Here is a 19,435-nt window from a genome sequence, read left to right on the forward strand (position 1 = left end):
CTCTGCTCTCGTTTGCGGCTACACTGCCCGCTAGGCCATGCCGTCTATGCACCACACTCTAAGATGCAAAACACCTTAAATTATTGCCATGCGTTAACCATTAACTTTGAGTTTATCACGTGAAAAAACAGAAAACCTGACAAATTGCTTGGTCCGAGCACCTAAGTTCCCATTGTCCTTTTTATTATTTTATGTACTAAATAAAGTTTTTTTTACTGTGTTACATCTCCTTATCTTATGTAGGTAATTTCAAAATTAAGATGTGTGAATGGGGAGAATAGAAGTGCCATTCACAAGTGTTTATACCCCCCTAAGAACTGGCTATCCTTCCACTGTGCAACTTCCATGTACCTCTGGTTCCATTCTAGATATTGAGGACTGAACACTGCAGCTACATTCACTTCTGCTTGGAACTTCTTGCACAGTTGTGCCTATTCTCTACACTTCTACTCCATGACAGAAAAGTGTATATATGCAGACATACTACACACGGTCTGCGCTCTCTTTTTTTTCCATCTCCTCCCTTTTAATCATGGGTATAGGACACATTTATGGAAAAAATAAGGCTTCCCTGTACTAGTAAGTCCATTCTCACCAGGTGAATTAAGCATACCGTCCGCCATAATTGGTTTATCTTTATTAGGAGGTCTCAGGGCACATTCACCTTGTTCTACAGCCACCTCCTCATCATCCTTGACCTTCGCTAACCATTACAGGCTGGATACACTACCTCCAAGTATTGGGAGTTTAGCAGAGACGTGTAACAAGCCCATAAAATAATTCATGTATCCGAGAATTAATTCTGATAAGGTTATCATCCACACATATAAATACAAGTCTTAACACCTTCATGCAGATCTCCTTATCCAGCTTTGTGTTTCCAGTTTTTTTTTACTCACCACCTTCTAAAACCCATAACTTTTTATTTTTCAGTTCACAGAGCTGTATGAGCGCTTGTTATCTGTGGGACAAAATGCAAATCCTCGTGGCAGTACTTAATATTACATGCACACTACTGGGAAGCTGCAAAAAAAAAAATCCAATGCAGTAAAATATGATAATGGATATACCAAATTTGTATTGATTTAGTGCTGTTTGAATGCCTTTAAAAACATTTTAAATCTTTTGAAATAATAGCCATACACCAAAACCTACAACTTTTTATAATTCAGTTGACGGAGCTGAAAGTGACATTTTCACGGGATGAGTTGACGTTTTTAAATTGATACAATAGGAACTGTAGATTTGAACTAATCAAGAACCATAAAGCCTTTATTTGTTCCCCAAAATAAATATTTGCATTCAAAAGAGCATTCATCAGCTTTTAGTTCTGTCAAGGTTGGTATGAGCACAGTTGGCCATATAGCAAGTTCTTCTGATTATATAAGATCATGGAGGAGTCCGAGACAACTATCATGTCAGAAGTTGTCAACTGAGATGTGATAAAGAGAATACAAAATAGTATGCTGAAAGAGGTGCATTTTAAAATGAGCTCAGAACGAGCAGTACAAAAGAAGCTGCAAATCCTTTTGACCCTGGTGATGGTGAGGATTAGGTGGAAGGGTCTAAATAATCCTTGGCAGTTAAATTATATACGTGCATTATGTGGCACAGAGGCAATGGAGTACAAAATAAATGGCCCATCCTCTACTCCCACATTCTGGTTCATCACTTAGTAGTGACTAGCTAACAAAAACAAAGGTTTTGAGCAGGAAGTCCCCCTCGACATCACTCATCATCTGAAGATTCCTCCTCTGCTTCTTCCAGCCACTGTATAAACTTCTGAAGCTGCATAAATAAATAAACAAGGTAAATAAAGTAAAAAAAATAATATAAAACCTGACAAGAATGATATGTAAAAGACATTCTTACTGCTTGTTTTTTACGTAGCTGCCGTCCCTTTTCTGTTATTTCTGTTTGTGAAAACCAACGGAGAATCATCTCCTCTGCCAACACATCCTGCTGGTAAAATCCCATTAGAACCTACGAATAAAGGGGAACAGTGAGGGAGGCTTAAAAAAAAACAAAACGTAAAAGATCAATGCAATATCGTTAACTAATGATATGTAAAAATCCATCCATAATCATCTGATGCACCTGTGTGACATCACATGACCATGGGCATTTATATCCATTGGAAGTCAACACAGAGCTTTCTTCTTAAAAGGTAGAGAGCAGAGATCTCCAGATAGAAAGTATATTGGAAAATTGTAAAAACTTTTCATTATACAAACATATTCAGTTTATTCGCCAAAACTGGCCAACCCCTTTAAATATTAAAAACATGTTTACTTAAAGTGGTTCTCCAATGACTTACAAATTAGCCCCTATCCACAGGATTGGGGTTAACCTGATTGATGTGGATCCAAATGATGGGGGGTGGGGGGGGTTCTGTTGTACCCCAAGACGAGGAGAGCTATCCATTTCTATGGAGCTGACAGAGATTGCAGAGTACACCACTCGACTATCCCTGTTAGCCCCACAGAGATGAATGGAGCACATGCGCGACCGTCTGCTCTCTTCAGGAAATGACGGGGGTACATCAGACCCCTCTTCTCATGATCCGTGGGACCCCCACAATCTGCAGGTTAGCCCAAATCCTGTGGATAGAGGCTAACTTGTAAGTCACTAACTTGTACCCCTTAATGCCCAGATTGACTAGAAACATACACACTGTATATGTGATAATACAGTTCTACTTTATTACCTTTGCAATTGCTGCCCAAAGAGGTTCATGATCCAAAAAAAACTCTTCCATTGCACCAAGACAGCACAAGTGGTCAGATGCACGCTTTACATAATTCTTGAACACTGGGGTCCATCTTTTTAAGAGCTGGGTAAACAGAAGTTTTTTGTTGTTGTTTAATTAGTAGTTATGACATGTTACAAGACGCAGAATAAATATCTGATAACTGGATTGATGGGATGGTTCCCAAGATCTCGGGGGGCCAAACTTCTATTGGACAAATGGAGATATTAAAGTTCAACATTCCACCAGTCTAATGAAAGGGACTAGTAGTTTTCAATGTGCACAACCATTTTATTGACACAGTAGATTTAGTGCCCCCAATTTATGGGATTGCTGTAGGCCTGGTGGTCCCGCTGACTCCTTTCCAGTGGATATGGGATACCTTTGATACACGTATAGAAACCCGGATGCCAAATAAGTACTTTCATTGAACTTGTAAACACTTGGCCAGGTAGAATTATGCAAGAGGCATAAGTAGATTCAAAGCCTACAAGTCTGAGGAGGCCAAGCACCCAACCTGTGCTCTTAAGATTATTTTCTATTTTTAAAATAAAAGACTCACTGGTAATAGTGCATTACAGTAAGGATTCACATCAAGTACTCCATTCAGCTGCTGCAAAGGGAAGTCCAGGACCACTTTGCATAAAATTTGCATCACTTCCACCAGCGAGATGTTATAGGCATATCTGTAATAAAGGGACAATTTAAAAAACACATTTTCAGCTTGAGGGCTCATTCACAAGGCCGTTCGGGGGCAGTGATCTGGTCACATAATTTGTGACCAGAACATGGCCCCCATAGAGTTCTATGTCTCCTGGTCAAGATTCATTGAGCATGTTGTATATTTTAGCAGATTTGCTGCGCAGCTGCTCATTGTAGTATGGAGAGGGGAAGGGCGAGGAGGCTTAGCCCTCCTCCTCTCAGCCCTGTGCTCGTCTGACAGTCGGGATGGCCGAGCACACAGCTGTGGGAATGTAGCATAAAAGAAATCTACTATTGTAATCAAGCAGAATAAACCAGGGACACTTACTTATAGATCCATGCACTGTGACTGTGGTAATCTTCTTATATTTGTTATCCATGTCCTCATTCCTTCTAAAATAAACTTGTAAACTTAGGCTAATGAGTCAGAAGGGCTCAGGGGTGTGTCATCAGAAGCACTTCACATTTTGTTACACTATAGAGGACCACTCCCCCTCCCATTGTGTGCTCACTGTTACTGAGATTACAGGAAGTGCAGGGGGAGGGCGCGATTGAGATGTGCTGCTGCACAGTGTAACAAGAGCCTGTGAAGCCAGAGCACAGAGGGCTTCTGTAACATGCCCATAGCTCTTATAGCACAATATCATAGTTTTGAAAGTTAATTTTAGAAGGAAAGAGGCCATGGATAACAAACATAATACGATTACCACAGTCACAGTGCCTAAATCTATAAGTAAATGGTATACAATGCTTGATTGTGACATTAGATGTCCTTAGGAGTATGGCTATAAACGTGCATCACCGCCTTCCTCAGTATACACTCAGAAGCTGGCAGTGACGGGCAGCGCTGCAGGATAACTGGAGCAGAGAGAGAGGCGAGTATATGATCCCCCAGCCATATCATTAACAATACTTTAACAATGGAAAAAAAAAAAAGAAAGAAAGAAAGAAAGAAAATAAAAAACACTTAATGGAGGGAGGAAAAAAAATGTATTGAATGCATATCTTCCAATTCAAACTTACTTGAGAGAGTTGATTTCTAACACAAGATGATCACAGGAAATATTCTCTTCTACGCCTCTCTGCAATGTCCCCAAAACTTCATTCTGAAACACTAAACAGTGAAAGAGCATGAAAAAATTAGAACCAAATAAAAAGGAGGAAACAATTTAAACCCAATATTTCAAGGGCTTATTTTGGTTTAACCCACACAGTCCATGACGTGGACATGATCACAAACATTCACAGAACGTGTACCTTTAATGTCATCTGGTAGGGGAGAAGTAGAAGGGCTGCCTACCGGGTCCGAAAATATCTTCACACTATCACTGTCACTGTCCTCGTCAATTGTGATTTTGAGGCCTGAAAAGTGATAAAACTGTTAAAAGCAGAAACAAAAGATGTGTAATTATAAAAGTAGTTCCCATTAAAATGGTTATCTAGTGTTTAACTTAGTTTCTATCTGTGGTTTTCCAGCAACAGAAGAAGAAAAAAAAAAAGAATGGAGTTTGGATACCAACATATCTATAATAAGTACATAATGGGGCACATTTACGAAGGTCCGTTGGACGCATTTCCGTGGGGTTTCACGATTTTTCCTGTTTTGCGTTGAATTGCCCCACGTTCTTGCCACACGTGATCAGATTGTGGCGCATCGGCGTCAGCTTGCATGTGACACAAATCGGGGGTGTGGCCGTCGGACAACCCAACTGATTCGAACAAACCGCAGAATTTAACTTTCAAAATTGTGTCGCAGCTCCAAATCCTCGTTGGAAATTCCGGATCGGCGGCGTCAATGGGACGGGTAAGTAAATGTGCCCCAATGTTTGTGCCACAAAGTTATAGTTCTACAGCATCTAGAACTCTAAATAGCGCTGGTCTTCTGTTATTCCTACTACAAATTATCTTAATTAAAAAGGGTTCAAAACGCCAGGTGTGCCGTCGGCCTTACACCGCTCAGGAGAATGATGTAATCACTGACTTCAAGCACTAGCTGCACTATTTCCCAGCTGCTGTGTATGAGTGATGCAGCAGAGGTTGATTAGTCTTGTATAGACACTGCAGACAGCATGTGTAAAGTGTTTATGTACTGCAAGAAGCATGCAATCCAGCTTTCCCAAGGTCCTGAATGTCATAATTGTTTTTTCTGCAAAACCACTCAGCTCAGGGATTAAACAAGATATGCTTCTGCATCAGTGTCACTACAGCATTCTCAAGGAATGTTTGCTTCATAATGCATGTAATAAAATGGTAGATTTTCTTTCAGGAGGGAACAGTACAAAGATTCTAAGATGATCACTAAACTTTACAACAAACTTTGCATATATTGGTAGTGAAAGAAACTTGGTTACACTCCACCTGCAATACAAAGAGGAAATTAAAGTAGATACAGATATCAGAAATGAGGTCTGTTAAAAATTGAGAATTGATTGATTTCTGCAAAGTTTGTTGACAACATGTTCTTTTAACTTAATCAAAATTATTCTCACTGCATCAACCAAGATTTTGTCTTAGACTCATGTGTAAATGAAAAGTCATGCACCTACAACCAACATACACCTGTGTGTAGACTGCAAAAAAATGGCAAACTACAAAGGTGATCATTACAACTGCCAATATTAGCACAGTAAATTACAGTACCTTTCTAAAAATATAGAGATAGCAGTTTATGTTTGAAAACCTCACCCCATAGGCTTTTCTGCAAATCCTCCTCTTCCTCTTCATCTGCCATTGCCGATGACTTCCATACATAACCTTCACCCTCCGATCCAACTTCTACTTTATTGTACACTGTTCACAAATAGTTGGTATAAAAGGTTTGCATCTCGTAATGTGTCAAACTACAGCATATTTTATACAGAAAAAAAAAAACACAAAAATATACATGGAAATTCAATAATTTTCACCTAATGACAGGTTCTCATAGTCAAATACCAATTCCCAAGCTGCTTTTCTAATTAATATTAATGGTTCCAGTCATTTTTAAAAGTTGATAAAACTTTACCTGGCCCCTCTGCCAGCACATTGGATCGAGTCACAGGGGCGTCTGTTACAAGACTGCAATCATCATAGTTATCTGCTCTGCTAGCTCTTCCTCATGCAGCCATTACCTGAACGTGTGTCCCAAGCAAATCTCTGTCAGTTCACGTCTGTGTGAGGTAGGGAGGAAGGAAGAAGATCTAGCACAGCAGATGATGATGTTGACAGCAAGGACTCCAATGCCTTCAATGCAGTTTGCCGACAGAACGCCAAGAGTACTTTAATCAACTTTTAAAAATGGGTGGAACCATGTAATGTAATGTAAATTATAAAATCAGATTGGGATTAAGTACTACACAGAAAATGGGAACCTATTTCCCAGTCTGCTTTTATTATGAACATTAATGGTCCTACTTCTTTTTAAAAGTTGATAAAAGTTTACCTGGCCCCCTGGCAGCAAATTGCATTGGGTCACATGTTGTTGGATTCCCTGCTGTCATCCTCATCATCTGCTCTGCTAGATCTCTCACGGATTTGCTTGGGTCAGCTAAAGGCTGAATGAGAGAGGAGGAATGAGGGAGAGCTAGCAGAGCAGATGATTATGATATCCTGTGACTTGATCCAGTTTGCTGGCAAGTAGTCAGTTATACTTTTGTATCATTTTAACCAGGAATGTTAATGATAAAAACAGATTGGGAAATAGTATTAAAAAGGCTATAGGAACCGTCATTAGGTGAAATCGTGTTTTATTAACAGGTTCACTTTAAGCATGAATTGCTACAGATAATACTATTGTTTAGGCAAGGAAAATGGTAAGTGTTTTCATTTTTAAATACAGGCAGTCCCCGGGTTACATACAAGATATGGTCTGTAGGTTTGTTCTTAAGTTGAGTTTGTATGCAAGTCTGAATCGTATACTTTATAATTGTAAAAATGTTGGTTTGTCATGAGAACCAGGATAAACAATAAATCTTAATTACAGACACCTGTGATAACAGTTATAGCTGTTTATTGTAGCCTAGTACTAAAGTACAGTAAATTACCAAAATCCAGAGGTCCGTTTGTAACTAGGGGTCGTATGTAAGTCAGGTGTTCTTAAGTACAGGACCGACTGTATTAGATATTACCCAGGAATACTGCAGGAAGCATAACAAGAGATAATCCAAATCACACTAACCAGATAAATATACAGAAACATGAAGCATTTTAATTTGGTGAAGACTATAAGGGATCTTCCTGACATTATACACCTTATATTTAATACTGCAAATTATTATATTCCTTACTTTTGACCTTTAACTGTTCCTCCTTTTTGCCAGACGCTGCATCATCACTGAACTCATCATCATCCTCCTCATCCTCGTCTGGATGATGCAGGGAAATAACTGTATTCTCTGGCAGCTCTAAATCAGGACCAACTATGACCTAGAGGTTGACAGAGTAATAGTAATTGTGGGTATCATCTGTATGGAGAGATCAGCAGGTAAGTATTTCAAATACCTTTGAGGTCAAGACACAGTGTCCATTAATCCGCACTCTTTTCTTCACAACAACGTTATTACAAACTACAGATCTTCTGATTATAGCATCATCTTCAATGCGAACATCATCCCAAATATACACATTTTCCAAGATGACTCGATCACCTAGCAAAAGAGAACAGAAAAACAGGTAGCTAAAATGTATTTAGTACAAGCCTAGTGCTGGGGATGGCCATCAGCCTTAAATATGGGCATCTCTGTTTGACAATACCAGATGTATGTATGTATATAAATATATTAGGGATTATACAGCCTTTAATCTGCTGATCTGGCAACACTTCACTGAAAATGGTTTCATGTCCAGAACAATTTTATTACATGATCTTCTCTTCACTTCACTTCCATAATATTCGACCAGTCATAGCTCACCGATTCTGCAGTTTTTCCCAATACTGGTGTTGCTGATGCTGCATTTTGAGCCAATTGTTGTGTTGCTTCCAATTAGTACATTCTCATGCAGGACACTGCCATGGCCACGGCTGACTTCTGACCCTCTGTAAATATTGTGGCGGGAGTGTGTATAACTCTGCTCTTCCTGGTCAGTGAAGTTTGTCTCTGGGGTTATAGGATACAGCCAACGACACAGGATATCAGAAGTAACAGCTTCATACATTGAGAGGTTGGATACACGTGCACCATACTCTTCCTGGGTCACATACAGGTGTATCTGATTTCCTAAGATCTGTAGAAAATGGCCACAAATAGGAATTTGGCAAGTTGATCATTAAAGGGGTACTCCCACAAAGGCATTTTGCAAATGTAAAGGGCATAGAACCTTAAATGACATCACCCTGGTCACAAGAAAGTAACACAAGGCACTGTGTAAAAAAACATACACAATATTTCCTAGAAATAAATAGTTGAATATTGGCAGCCGGGGAGATGAGAAGAGTCAAACCCATGATATAAGAATCAAGAAGGCTAATTTGCATATCAGACAAATGGCTGTAATTAGGGTACAGCTCTCACTGTCAGCTAATTTTAGGTGATATGGGGAAGACTTCTAACCCTTTACCAGCAGGCATTGTTGGTTAGGAGGGAGGAGGGGGGGATTCTAGTCACAGGACTTCTTTAAAGAAATAAGTCATTATGGATCAGACCCCCCTCCAGTTCTACTCACCTCTTCATTAACAAGAATTCCACGAACAAAGTCATCCCTAGTTTGGTAATCAAAGTTGTCTGTGAACAGTTCTGCTACCTACAGGTGTAATAAATGGAAAGAATATAAAATCATAATTAAAATGGTCAAATAACTAATTTACTAAGATAGGAATGGTAGTGCTAGACAATATGAGGCCAGAAAGATGGGTGCAAGATATAACCATCAGTATCATTACCCACAAATGAAGGAAAAATCTAGATATTTAAGATCTGCACCAGATGCAAAGTTTAAAAAAATGCAGAATTTATTTTTAAAGTGTAATGTCTTTCAGACTGGTAGTAGCCGGGTAGCAGTGTATGTGTGTCATACATCCGGGTTCAACAGGGCACAAACACATTTTGGTAGCGTATTTATAACAGACAGACGTACGTGAGGATTCGTGAATCAAGATAAAAGAACAATGCAGGGGCACACTAGACAAAACAGTACACACAATAGATATGTACAGGTTAATAGAGTACAGGTTGCTAGTGTAAAACTAGCAATTCCCTTACTGTGTACAGAAAAGATAGTTCACACTTGACAATTCTTCCTACCTGATCTTGTGATGGTAAAAGAACAATGGACAAAAGAGATGCCCTGGTTATATAAGGAGAAGTCATAACCCTTCACACCCATAGGAGGGCTCTAGGAACCCTCCTACATTGGATCAGACCCAGACCTTGGAGGTAGTAGGCAGGATACAATAATATGATCAAAATTCAAAATATATGCTGCCCAGACCCAATCTCATATCCGGGATGTACACAAACCCATCATCAGGAAAAACATAATTCACTTAACTCATTTTTTTTCACAATAATCTACAGCCTTTCCTACTAAATGCCGGACACAAAGATCAGCATATCCATGGGTTGGTCACTGAAAAATCATTCTGGGAAAATCTACATAAGGCAATGATGCACAAAAACACTCACTTACCTGGGGAGAGCAGATGCTAATGTGACAGTCCAACAAATCATGACGCAACTCTATCTCGTCCGCTTTACTCTGGAAGATGCTCTGAAAACAGATTAAGGATTGGTAAAGTATTCAAATAAATTCTTCACGCCTTCAGAGGGGCCCTCAAGAGGGCCACCTAGATCCACTGCATTAAAGGAAACCTACCACTTCGGGTAGGGCTTATAAGCTGGACATGCCATGCACCAGCTCAGGGTGAGCTGGTGCCGGTGCTCATCTCCGTTATGTTTTTAAACAGTTTGAAAGTGTTTTAACAGTTTATTAATGTTTATATCCTTACTAGCTTCCCCGCACCGGGGTCCGCGCTCGGCGCACCATGCGCGCGACCGTGCATCTGAATAGGAAGTGGTAGCGCGCATGGTGCGCCGAGCGCGGACCCCGGTGCGGGGAAGCTAGTAAGGATATAAACATTAATAAACTGTTAAAACACTTTCAAACGGAGATAAGCGCTGGCACCAGCTCACCCTGAGCTGGTGCACTGCATTTCCAGCTTATAAGCCCTATCCCAAATGGTAGGTTTCCTTTAAAGTGAGAAGGGGGGGGGGGGGTGCTGGTATGTGACCGGTATATAAATATGGATAAATGATTGATATCTAACCGTTGGAAAGTGGTAGCGCTTCAAGTCCTGTTTTTTTTGGTACAACAGCACTCTTTTGGTCTTGCTATCCATAGCAATGATAACATCATCCTCTTGGCACCTTGTGCGGTGCCCTGGTGAGGACTCCTTAAGGATCATGGTCATAACCGAAATATTCTTCTCCAGCTTCCTTCGAGTCCTGAAGAAAAATAACAGGTCACTTTAGCAAATGTCTTGAAAAGTTAAATGTAAGAGCCCTGTGGAAACTTCCATTTCTGACCTGTGTTCCTCCAAAGCTGCTTCAATGTTAACATTAGAAACCACATCCCCTGTGACCAACACAAAGTCTGAGCGGACCAAAGATTTTGCATCCACATCTCGGAGGACATCTCCAAGAGAGCGGTAAAGTTCGGAGGTCACCACATGCACTGTGTTAGAACTAGTAGCCCGACACCACTTGGAATTCCTGCCAAGGAACAAGACATTTTAAACGGCAGCTTCTTATAAATTGGTATTTATGCAAATCATATCTATATTTAAGGAGAGTCAACTTACATTACTGATCAAAGAACATTAGTTTCTCCATAAACTTATAAGATAATAAAGATGAATGTCTAGTAACAGGTGGCCACATGTAAGCTGCTACCTTTCCTCACTTCACCATTAAAATGACATTTGTCATCATAGGAGAGGTGGTCATCTGGTTTTCAGATCCCCTTTAGAGTCACTGTGCTCAATGAAATCAATGTATCGCTAGTCTTCCAGAGGGGGAAACTCCGCAGCAGGTGTATGTTATCACGCAAGGTCAACACATGGGTATATTGTGCGGCAGTACCAGAATTTGAATAGGAAGATATTGGATAAAAGGTTTTGATTTAGCTTTTATATCATTTTAAGTTTTTGTTACCTCAGATGTTCTTTTATCTCATTTGCCATCCAACAGCAAAACACAAATGTTTCTTTAACACCAGTGGCAGTGAGAAATTCCAAAGTATAATCAATCAAAGCCACATTAGCCAATGGTAGAAGAGCCTGCAAAGAGAAAAATCATTAAGAGCATTAGACCACAGAAGACACCATCCAGAAGATGCTAAATATAAAAGGTTGTATTCATATCTGTCCTTCAAAAATAATAATAGTGAAGAACAAGGAAAATAAGAACACCCAAGGTATTCAGATACAGGAAGTCTCCAAAGGGTTTTACCCATGAACGAAAGTTCTCAAATTTTAATTTTAAACCTAGTAATGTTTACACAATACTCAGTTTTATCGTTATTTTAGCTCCTATAGTGTGGGAGGGGACCCTATAAGCAGACACTTTATGATCACCCTAGTGCTGTGAGATGCTGCGTGCCAACAATGTACCTAAATTATCTGGATAAAGGGTTTTTCTACACTTTTATTTCACTTCTGAACATTCATTAGTATCTGACACATAAAAAAGAGGGATAAAAGATTCATGAGATGGATTATAAGACACAATGACACCCTCTGCTATACCTCCCTCCCCTAGAAAAAAGACCTCATCTTGTCTGCAGTTTGTAGAGTAAACTCTGCGCAATGCTGCTTGCTAGCAGGAAGTGCCTGTGTCTGAGCTGGTCTTGTAATGCATGGGGGGTAGAGGCAGGTACAAGATAAGCTATTCGTGAGAAGAATGCAACCATAGTCAGAATATTTACGGTCGTATATACGGAGAACCAAAATTGTAAACACCAGGACTGATAGAAACAGGTTGAAATCATATCTGTGACATGTTGTATTTTTGTTAATAACAGTAAAATAGAGAATGTGTTATTTTGTTATTTGTACATTTGAGAATTTTGTCTTCGTAGGAAAACCCCTTTAAGGACACCCAACTTACAAAGGGACTAATGGCTGCTGGTAATTTACTGTACTTTAGTCCCAGGCAGTAGTGGATCATAATTGAGGCAGTTTGGGCAGTATCCTATAGCCTTCTAGGGGGTCCATGGTCACACAAACCACCAATCACATTTTAAACTGATAACGGCTTTCACCCATGAAATTCTCATACATCTGTTCCAACTCTCAATATTCATTTACAAGAGAGTTATTTCAGGACCTTTGAAGGTCCTCCAAACATCCTGAAACTGCTGATTGAAAGCAGGCAGAAGGGACATATCCTTCATTCCCCATCAAGCTTGATTCTAGTACCATATGTAGGAAGTGAATTCCAGACTTGTAGGGGCTATAATATTCATACAGCCCTGGGACAATGGCAGTCTGAGGGTGCGTTCATACGTGACGTTTTTTGGTTGGGTTTTTAAATGCATTCCTGAAACAAATGTGTTTTTACACGATATGTGCGTTTGGCAACTTTGAAAGCGTTTTCATTATTGCTGGAAGTGTAAGCAGCTGTGTTAACATTGGGACATAGATGTTTACATTCAGCAATGAAGAAAAACACTTTCAAATTAGCCAAACGCATGGTAGCATGTAAAAGCACTTGGGTTTCTGGGATGCATTTAAAACACATCCAATAACCACAAAGTCAACTTAAAGGGAACCTGTCACGACACTAACCCTACTCCCCCCAAGCCCACAAACAGTAGCTTCATCTGGTAGTACGTCCACTGGAAGTATTTGTAGCCTATTTCTAGGTTGCAGGGTAACCAGACTGCATTGTACAACAAGAATAAAAGATTGAAAAAACAATTGCCGTATATATTCGAGTAAAAGTCGTGTTTTTCAGCACAATTTTGGAGCCGTCCGCACCCATGAAAATAAAAGAGGAGTTGCTCGGGACATCGGAATGGTGAGAACTCAGTTTATTTATTCAGTGACCAATCGAAGCAGTGTTTAACAGCTCACATTCACAGGATGCGTTTGAATTAAATTTTTACCAGACTATAACACACGAGACAGTACAGTATAATATAGCACAGCGCTCCCCACCAGACAGTATGGTATAGTGCTTCCCCCCTAAGACATTATAGTATAGTGCTCCCCAGCAGACAGTATGGTATAGTATAGTGCTCCCCACCAGACAGTATGGTATAGTATAGTGCTCCCCACCAGACAGTATGGTATAGTATAGCGCTCCCCACCAGACAGTATGGTATAGTGCTTCCCCCCTAAGACATTATAGTATAGTGCTCCCCAGCAGACAGTATGGTATAGTATAGTGCTCCCCACCAGACAGTATGGTATAGTATAGTGCTCCCCACCAGACAGTATGGTATAGTATAGTGCTCCCCACCAGACAGTATGGTATAATATAGTGCTCCCTACCAGACAGTATAATATAGCACAGCGCTCCCCACCAGACAGTATGGTATAGTGCTTCCCCCCTAAGACATTATAGTATAGTGCTCCCCACCAGACAGTATGGTATAGTGCTTCCCCCCTAAGACATTATAGTATAGTGCTCCCCACCAGACAGTATGGTATAGTATAGTGCTCCCCACCAGACAGTATGGTATAGTATAGTGCTAGAAGAAAAAGAGTCGCCAGCTCACCTCCCCGTCAGTATCGAGTCCGGCACGGGCCCCCCCTACTGCTGGGGTACATCAAATGGAGAAAAAAAGGAAATGCGGTCCAGCCAGGCTCCAGATACAAAACGATTCTTTATTCAGTGCAGGGTAAAATATGACAATCCACACCTGGTAGGCGTATAGCCTACGCGTTTCGGACGCTTGTCACGTCCTTAATCAGCCATGATTAAGGACGTGACAAGCGTCCGAAACGCGTAGGCTATACGCCTACCAGGTGTGGATTGTCATATTTTACCCTGCACTGAATAAAGAATCGTTTTGTATCTGGAGCCTGGCTGGACCGCATTTCCTTTTTTTCTCCTATAGTATAGTGCTCCCCACCAGACAGTATGGTATAGTATAGCGCTCCCCACCAGACAGTATGGTATAGTGCTTCCCCCCTAAGACATTATAGTATAGTGCTCCCCAGCAGACAGTATGGTATAGTATAGTGCTCCCCACCAGACAGTATGGTATAGTATAGTGCTCCCCACCAGACAGTATGATATAGTATAGTGCTCCCCACCAGACAGTATGGTATAGTATAGTGCTCCCCACCAGACAGTATGGTATAGTATAGTGCTCCCCACCAGACAGTATGGTATAGTATAGTGCTCCCCATCAGACAGTATGGTATAGTATAGTGCTCCCCACCAGACAGTATGGTATAGTGCTTCCCCCCTAAGACATTATAGTATAGTGCTCCCCACCAGACAGTATGTTATAGCATAGTGCTCCCCACCAGACAGTATGGTATAGTATAGTGCTCCCCACCAGACAGTATGTTATAGCATAGTGCTCCCCACCAGACAGTATGGTATAGTATAGTGCTCCCCACCAGACAGTATGGTATAGTATAGTATAGTGCTCCCCACCAGACAGTATGGTATAGTATAGTGCTCCCCACCAGACAGTATGGTATAGTATAGTGCTCCCCACCAGACAGTATGGTATAGTATAGTGCTCCTCACCAGACACTATGGTATAGTATAGTGCTCCCCACCAGACACTATGGTATAGTATAGTGCTCCCCACCAGACAGTATGTTATAGCATAGTGCTCCCCACCAGACAGTATGGTATAGTATAGTGCTCCCCACCAGACAGTATGTTATAGCATAGTGCTCCCCACCAGACAGTATGGTATAGTATAGTATAGTGCTCCCCACCAGACAGTATGGTATAGTATAGTGCTCCCCACCAAACAGTATGGTATAGTATAGTGCTCCCCACCAGACAGTATGTTATAGCATAGTGCTTCCCACCAGACAGTATGGTATAGTATAGTGCTCCCCACCAGACAGTATGTTATAGCATAGTGCTCCCCACCAGACAGTATGGTATAGTATAGTATAGTGCTCCCCACCAGACAGTATGGTATAGTATAGTGCTCCCCACCAGACAGTATGGTATAGTATAGTGCTCCCCACCAGACAGTATGGTATAGTATAGTGCTCCCCACCAGACAGTATGGTATAGTATAGTGCTCCTCACCAGACACTATGGTATAGTATAGTGCTCCCCACCAGACAGTATGGTATAGTATAGTATAGTGTTCCCCACCAGACAGTATGGTATAGTATAGTGCTCCCCACCAGACAGTATGGTATAGTATAGTGCTCCCCACAAGACAGTATGGTATAGTATAGTGCTCCCCACCAGACAGTATGGTATAGTATAGTGTTCCCCACCAGACAGTATGGTATAGTATAGTGTTCCCCACCAGACAGTATGGTATAGTATAGTATAGTATAGTGCTCCCCACCAGACAGTATGGTATAGTATAGTGTTCCCCACCAGACAGTATAGTATAGTATAGTGCTCCCCACCAGACAGTATGGTATAGCATAGTGCTTCCCACCAGACAGTATGGTATAGTATAGTGCTCCCCACCAGACAGTATGTTATAGCATAGTGCTCCCCACCAGACAGTATGGTATAGTATAGTATAGTGCTCCCCACCAGACAGTATGGTATAGTATAGTGCTCCCCACCAGACAGTATGGTATAGTATAGTGCTCCCCACCAGACAGTATGGTATAGTATAGTGCTCCCCACCAGACAGTATGGTATAGTATAGTGCTCCTCACCAGACACTATGGTATAGTATAGTGCTCCCCACCAGACACTATGGTATAGTATAGTGCTCCCCACCAGACAGTATGGTATAGTATAGTATAGTATAGTGTTCCCCACCAGACAGTATGGTATAGTATAGTGCTCCCCACAAGACAGTATGGTATAGTATAGTGCTCCCCACCAGACAGTATGGTATAGTATAGTGTTCCCCACCAGACAGTATGGTATAGTATAGTGTTCCCCACCAGACAGTATGGTATAGTATAGTGTTCCCCACCAGACAGTATGGTATAGTATAGTATAGTATAGTGCTCCCCACCAGACAGTATGGTATAGTATAGTATAGTATAGTGCTCCCCACCAGACAGTATGGTATAGTATAGTGCTCCCCACCAGACAGTATAGTATAGTATAGTGCTCCCCACCAGACAGTATGGTACAGTATGGTATAGTATAGTATAGTATAGTATAGTGCTCCCCACCAGACAGTATGGTATAGTATAGTGCTCCCCACCAGACAGTATAGTATAGTATAGTGCTCCCCACCAGACAGTATGGTATAGTATACTGCTCCCCACCAGACAGTATGGTATAGTATAGTGTTCCCCACCAGACAGTATAGTATAGTATAGTGCTCCCCACCAGACAGTATGGTATAGTATAGTGCTCCCCACCAGACAGTATGGTATAGTATAGTGTTCCCCACCAGACAGTATGGTATAGTATAGTGTTCCCCACCAGACAGTATGGTATAGTATAGTATAGTGCTCCCCACCAGACAGTATGGTATAGTATAGTGCTCCCCACCAGACAGTATAGTATAGTATAGTGCTCCCCACCAGACAGTATGGTATAGTATAGTGTTCCCCACCAGACAGTATGGTATGGTATAGTATAGTATAGTATAGTATAGTATAGTATAGTATAGTGCTCCCCACTAGACAGTATGGTATAGTATAGTATAGTATAGTGCTCCCCACCAGACAGTATGGTATAGTATAGTGCTCCCCACCAGACAGTATAGTATAGTATAGTGCTCCCCACCAGACAGTATGGTATAGTATAGTATAGTATAGTATAGTGCTCCCCACCAGACAGTATGGTATAGTATAGTGCTCCCCACCAGACAGTATAGTATAGTATAGTGCTCCCCACCAGACAGTATAGTATAGTATAGTGCTCCCCACCAGACAGTATGGTATAGTATAGTGTTCCCCACCAGACAGTATAGTATAGTATAGTGCTCCCCACCAGACAGTATGGTATAGTATAGTGCTCCCCACCAGACAGTATGGTATAGTATAGTGTTCCCCACCAGACAGTATGGTATAGTATAGTGTTCCCCACCAGACAGTATGGTATAGTATAGTATAGTGCTCCCCACCAGACAGTATGGTATAGTATAGTATAGTATAGTGCTCCCCACCAGACAGTATGGTATAGTATAGTGCTCCCCACCAGACAGTATAGTATAGTATAGTGCTCCCCACCAGACAGTATAGTATAGTATAGTGCTCCCCACCAGACAGTATGGTATAGTATAGTGCTCCCCACCAGACAGTATGGTATAGTATAGTATAGTGCTCCCCACCAGACAGTATAGTATAGTGCTCCCCACCAGACAGTATGGTATAGTATAGTGCTCCCCACCAGACAGTATGGTATAGTATAGTGCTCCCCACCAGACAGTATGGTATAGTATAGTGCTCCCCACCAGACAGTATGGTATAGTATAGTGCTCCCCACCAGACAGTATGGTATAGTATAGTATAGTGCTCCCCACCAGACAGTATGGTATAGTATAGTATAGTATAGTATAGTGCTCCCCACCAGACAGTATGGTATAGTATAGTGCTCCCCACCAGACAGTATGGTATAGTATAGTGCTCCCCACCAGACAGTATAGTATAGTATAGTGCTCCCCACCAGACAGTATGGTATAGTATAGTGCTCCCCACCAGACAGTATGGTATAGTATAGTGCTCCCCACCAGACAGTATGGTATAGTATAGTATAGTGCTCCCCACCAGACAGTATGGTATAGTATAGTGCTCCCCACCAGACAGTATGGTATGGTACAGTGCTCACAGTTGATTATTTACATAATATGACTGCTTTATTCCTCTTAAAGAATAGGGGCAGTGTGTCCTGAGTGTTCCCTCCAGATTAGCTAGTAGAAGCAGCATCTGTCCTCACCAGCTTCTCCAATATTAGGAAAGAATCAGTGTCTGAGGCGCTGTTTATACTGGTATCATGAGATCAATGCCCCATATTTAGCGAGATCTCATTGACTACAATTACATAGGTGCTCTAGAGCCCAATGACAGGTGCACTATACTATACTGAGCATCACAGTAACCCGTCTACACTGTAACATAGGTAGAAGTCTGATGCAATCACTAGGAAGAAGCACAGCAGAGCCCTGCACACGCGGGCACATGCCATCTGTCAGCCATTCTCCCACATGACAGGGCGCTCACCCTGGGCCGGTCCTTGGTGACGGGATAAAAGCGTCTATTAAAACTGTCAGCGATCAGCACGGCCTGGAGCGGCGGCAATTCATCATCTGCCCCGGCACCGCGTTTCCCTGCACGCGAAGCCATATTATTCACGCATGCACTCTTAGCCTCCTCGGCCACCGTACGCGGTGTCACCCGGCGGCGCCTACGGTGGCCTAGAAGAGACAAGAGTTTTCAATTTGTCAATTCAGCAGAATAGCCATCTTGGTGCACCCAAAGTTATTAGTCACGATGACCACACGGAGGCGGAGCAGCCATAGAACTGAACGGGAGTCTTGCTCCTGGTCGCAGCTGCATTAGATTTGTTTTCATATTAAAACACCTGCAGACTTCTGTCATTCACCGCTCTGTGAGCACCTCTGGCAGATCCATGTCATTACTTAGCTATTTATTTCGAAGTCTGCCTTTACTCCTAGTGTGGTATCTGCAGGAAAAATGGAGACATTTCTAGTCTTCCTGCTTTCACTGTTTTCTTATTCATACATTTACTCAAGTCCTTGCGCTGTCCTTTTCTGACAGACTTTTCACTTTCTGGTGCAAACTGCTTGCACAGGTATTTAAGAACTGACCGTGCCATATACGTGTCACACGCGACCCTTTTGTGTTGCGGCTGCATTATACCCAATGCGACACAAATTTCTTCACTGAAATGGCAATTCCACTGTTTTTGGTTAATG

The 19,435-nt window shown here is 41.6% G+C and overlaps 1 protein-coding gene across 1 annotated transcript; it reads right to left on the minus strand.

Moving 5' to 3' along the window:
- Positions 1 to 1,251: 1,251 nt before the first annotated feature.
- EIF2B5 (eukaryotic translation initiation factor 2B subunit epsilon) lies at positions 1,252 to 18,955 on the minus strand. The gene is made up of 16 exons (XM_072142411.1): positions 18,720 to 18,955; positions 11,578 to 11,702; positions 10,951 to 11,136; positions 10,692 to 10,869; positions 10,055 to 10,135; positions 9,092 to 9,169; positions 8,341 to 8,653; positions 7,931 to 8,076; positions 7,717 to 7,855; positions 6,137 to 6,241; positions 4,709 to 4,813; positions 4,475 to 4,565; positions 3,312 to 3,435; positions 2,708 to 2,833; positions 1,873 to 1,983; positions 1,252 to 1,788 (listed from the first exon to the last, which is right to left on the minus strand). The coding sequence occupies exons 1-16, from the start codon at positions 18,840 to 18,842 to the stop codon at positions 1,729 to 1,731; spliced, it is 2,091 nt and encodes a 696-aa protein (XP_071998512.1). The 5' UTR covers positions 18,843 to 18,955; the 3' UTR covers positions 1,252 to 1,728.
- Between the last annotated feature and the right edge of the window lie 480 nt (positions 18,956 to 19,435).

Source organism: Engystomops pustulosus, chromosome 3, assembly GCF_040894005.1.
Source record: "Engystomops pustulosus chromosome 3, aEngPut4.maternal, whole genome shotgun sequence".
Lineage (NCBI taxonomy): Eukaryota > Metazoa > Chordata > Amphibia > Anura > Leptodactylidae > Engystomops > Engystomops pustulosus.

What these genes read in the sequence shown, in the direction of transcription:
- EIF2B5 (XM_072142411.1), bottom strand. Translation starts at nt 18,842, where the DNA reads ATGGCTTCGCGTGCAGGGAAACGCGGTGCCGGGGCAGATGATGAATTG. An exon ending in TTAGCATCTGCTCTCCCCAG is followed by an intron (nt 9,170 to 10,054) that starts GTAAGTGAGTGT and finishes TTACACCTGTAG; the next exon opens with GTAGCAGAACTGTTCACAGA. An exon ending in TTAGAAATCAACTCTCTCAA is followed by an intron (nt 3,436 to 4,474) that starts GTAAGTTTGAAT and finishes CCTTTATTACAG; the next exon opens with ATATGCCTATAACATCTCGC.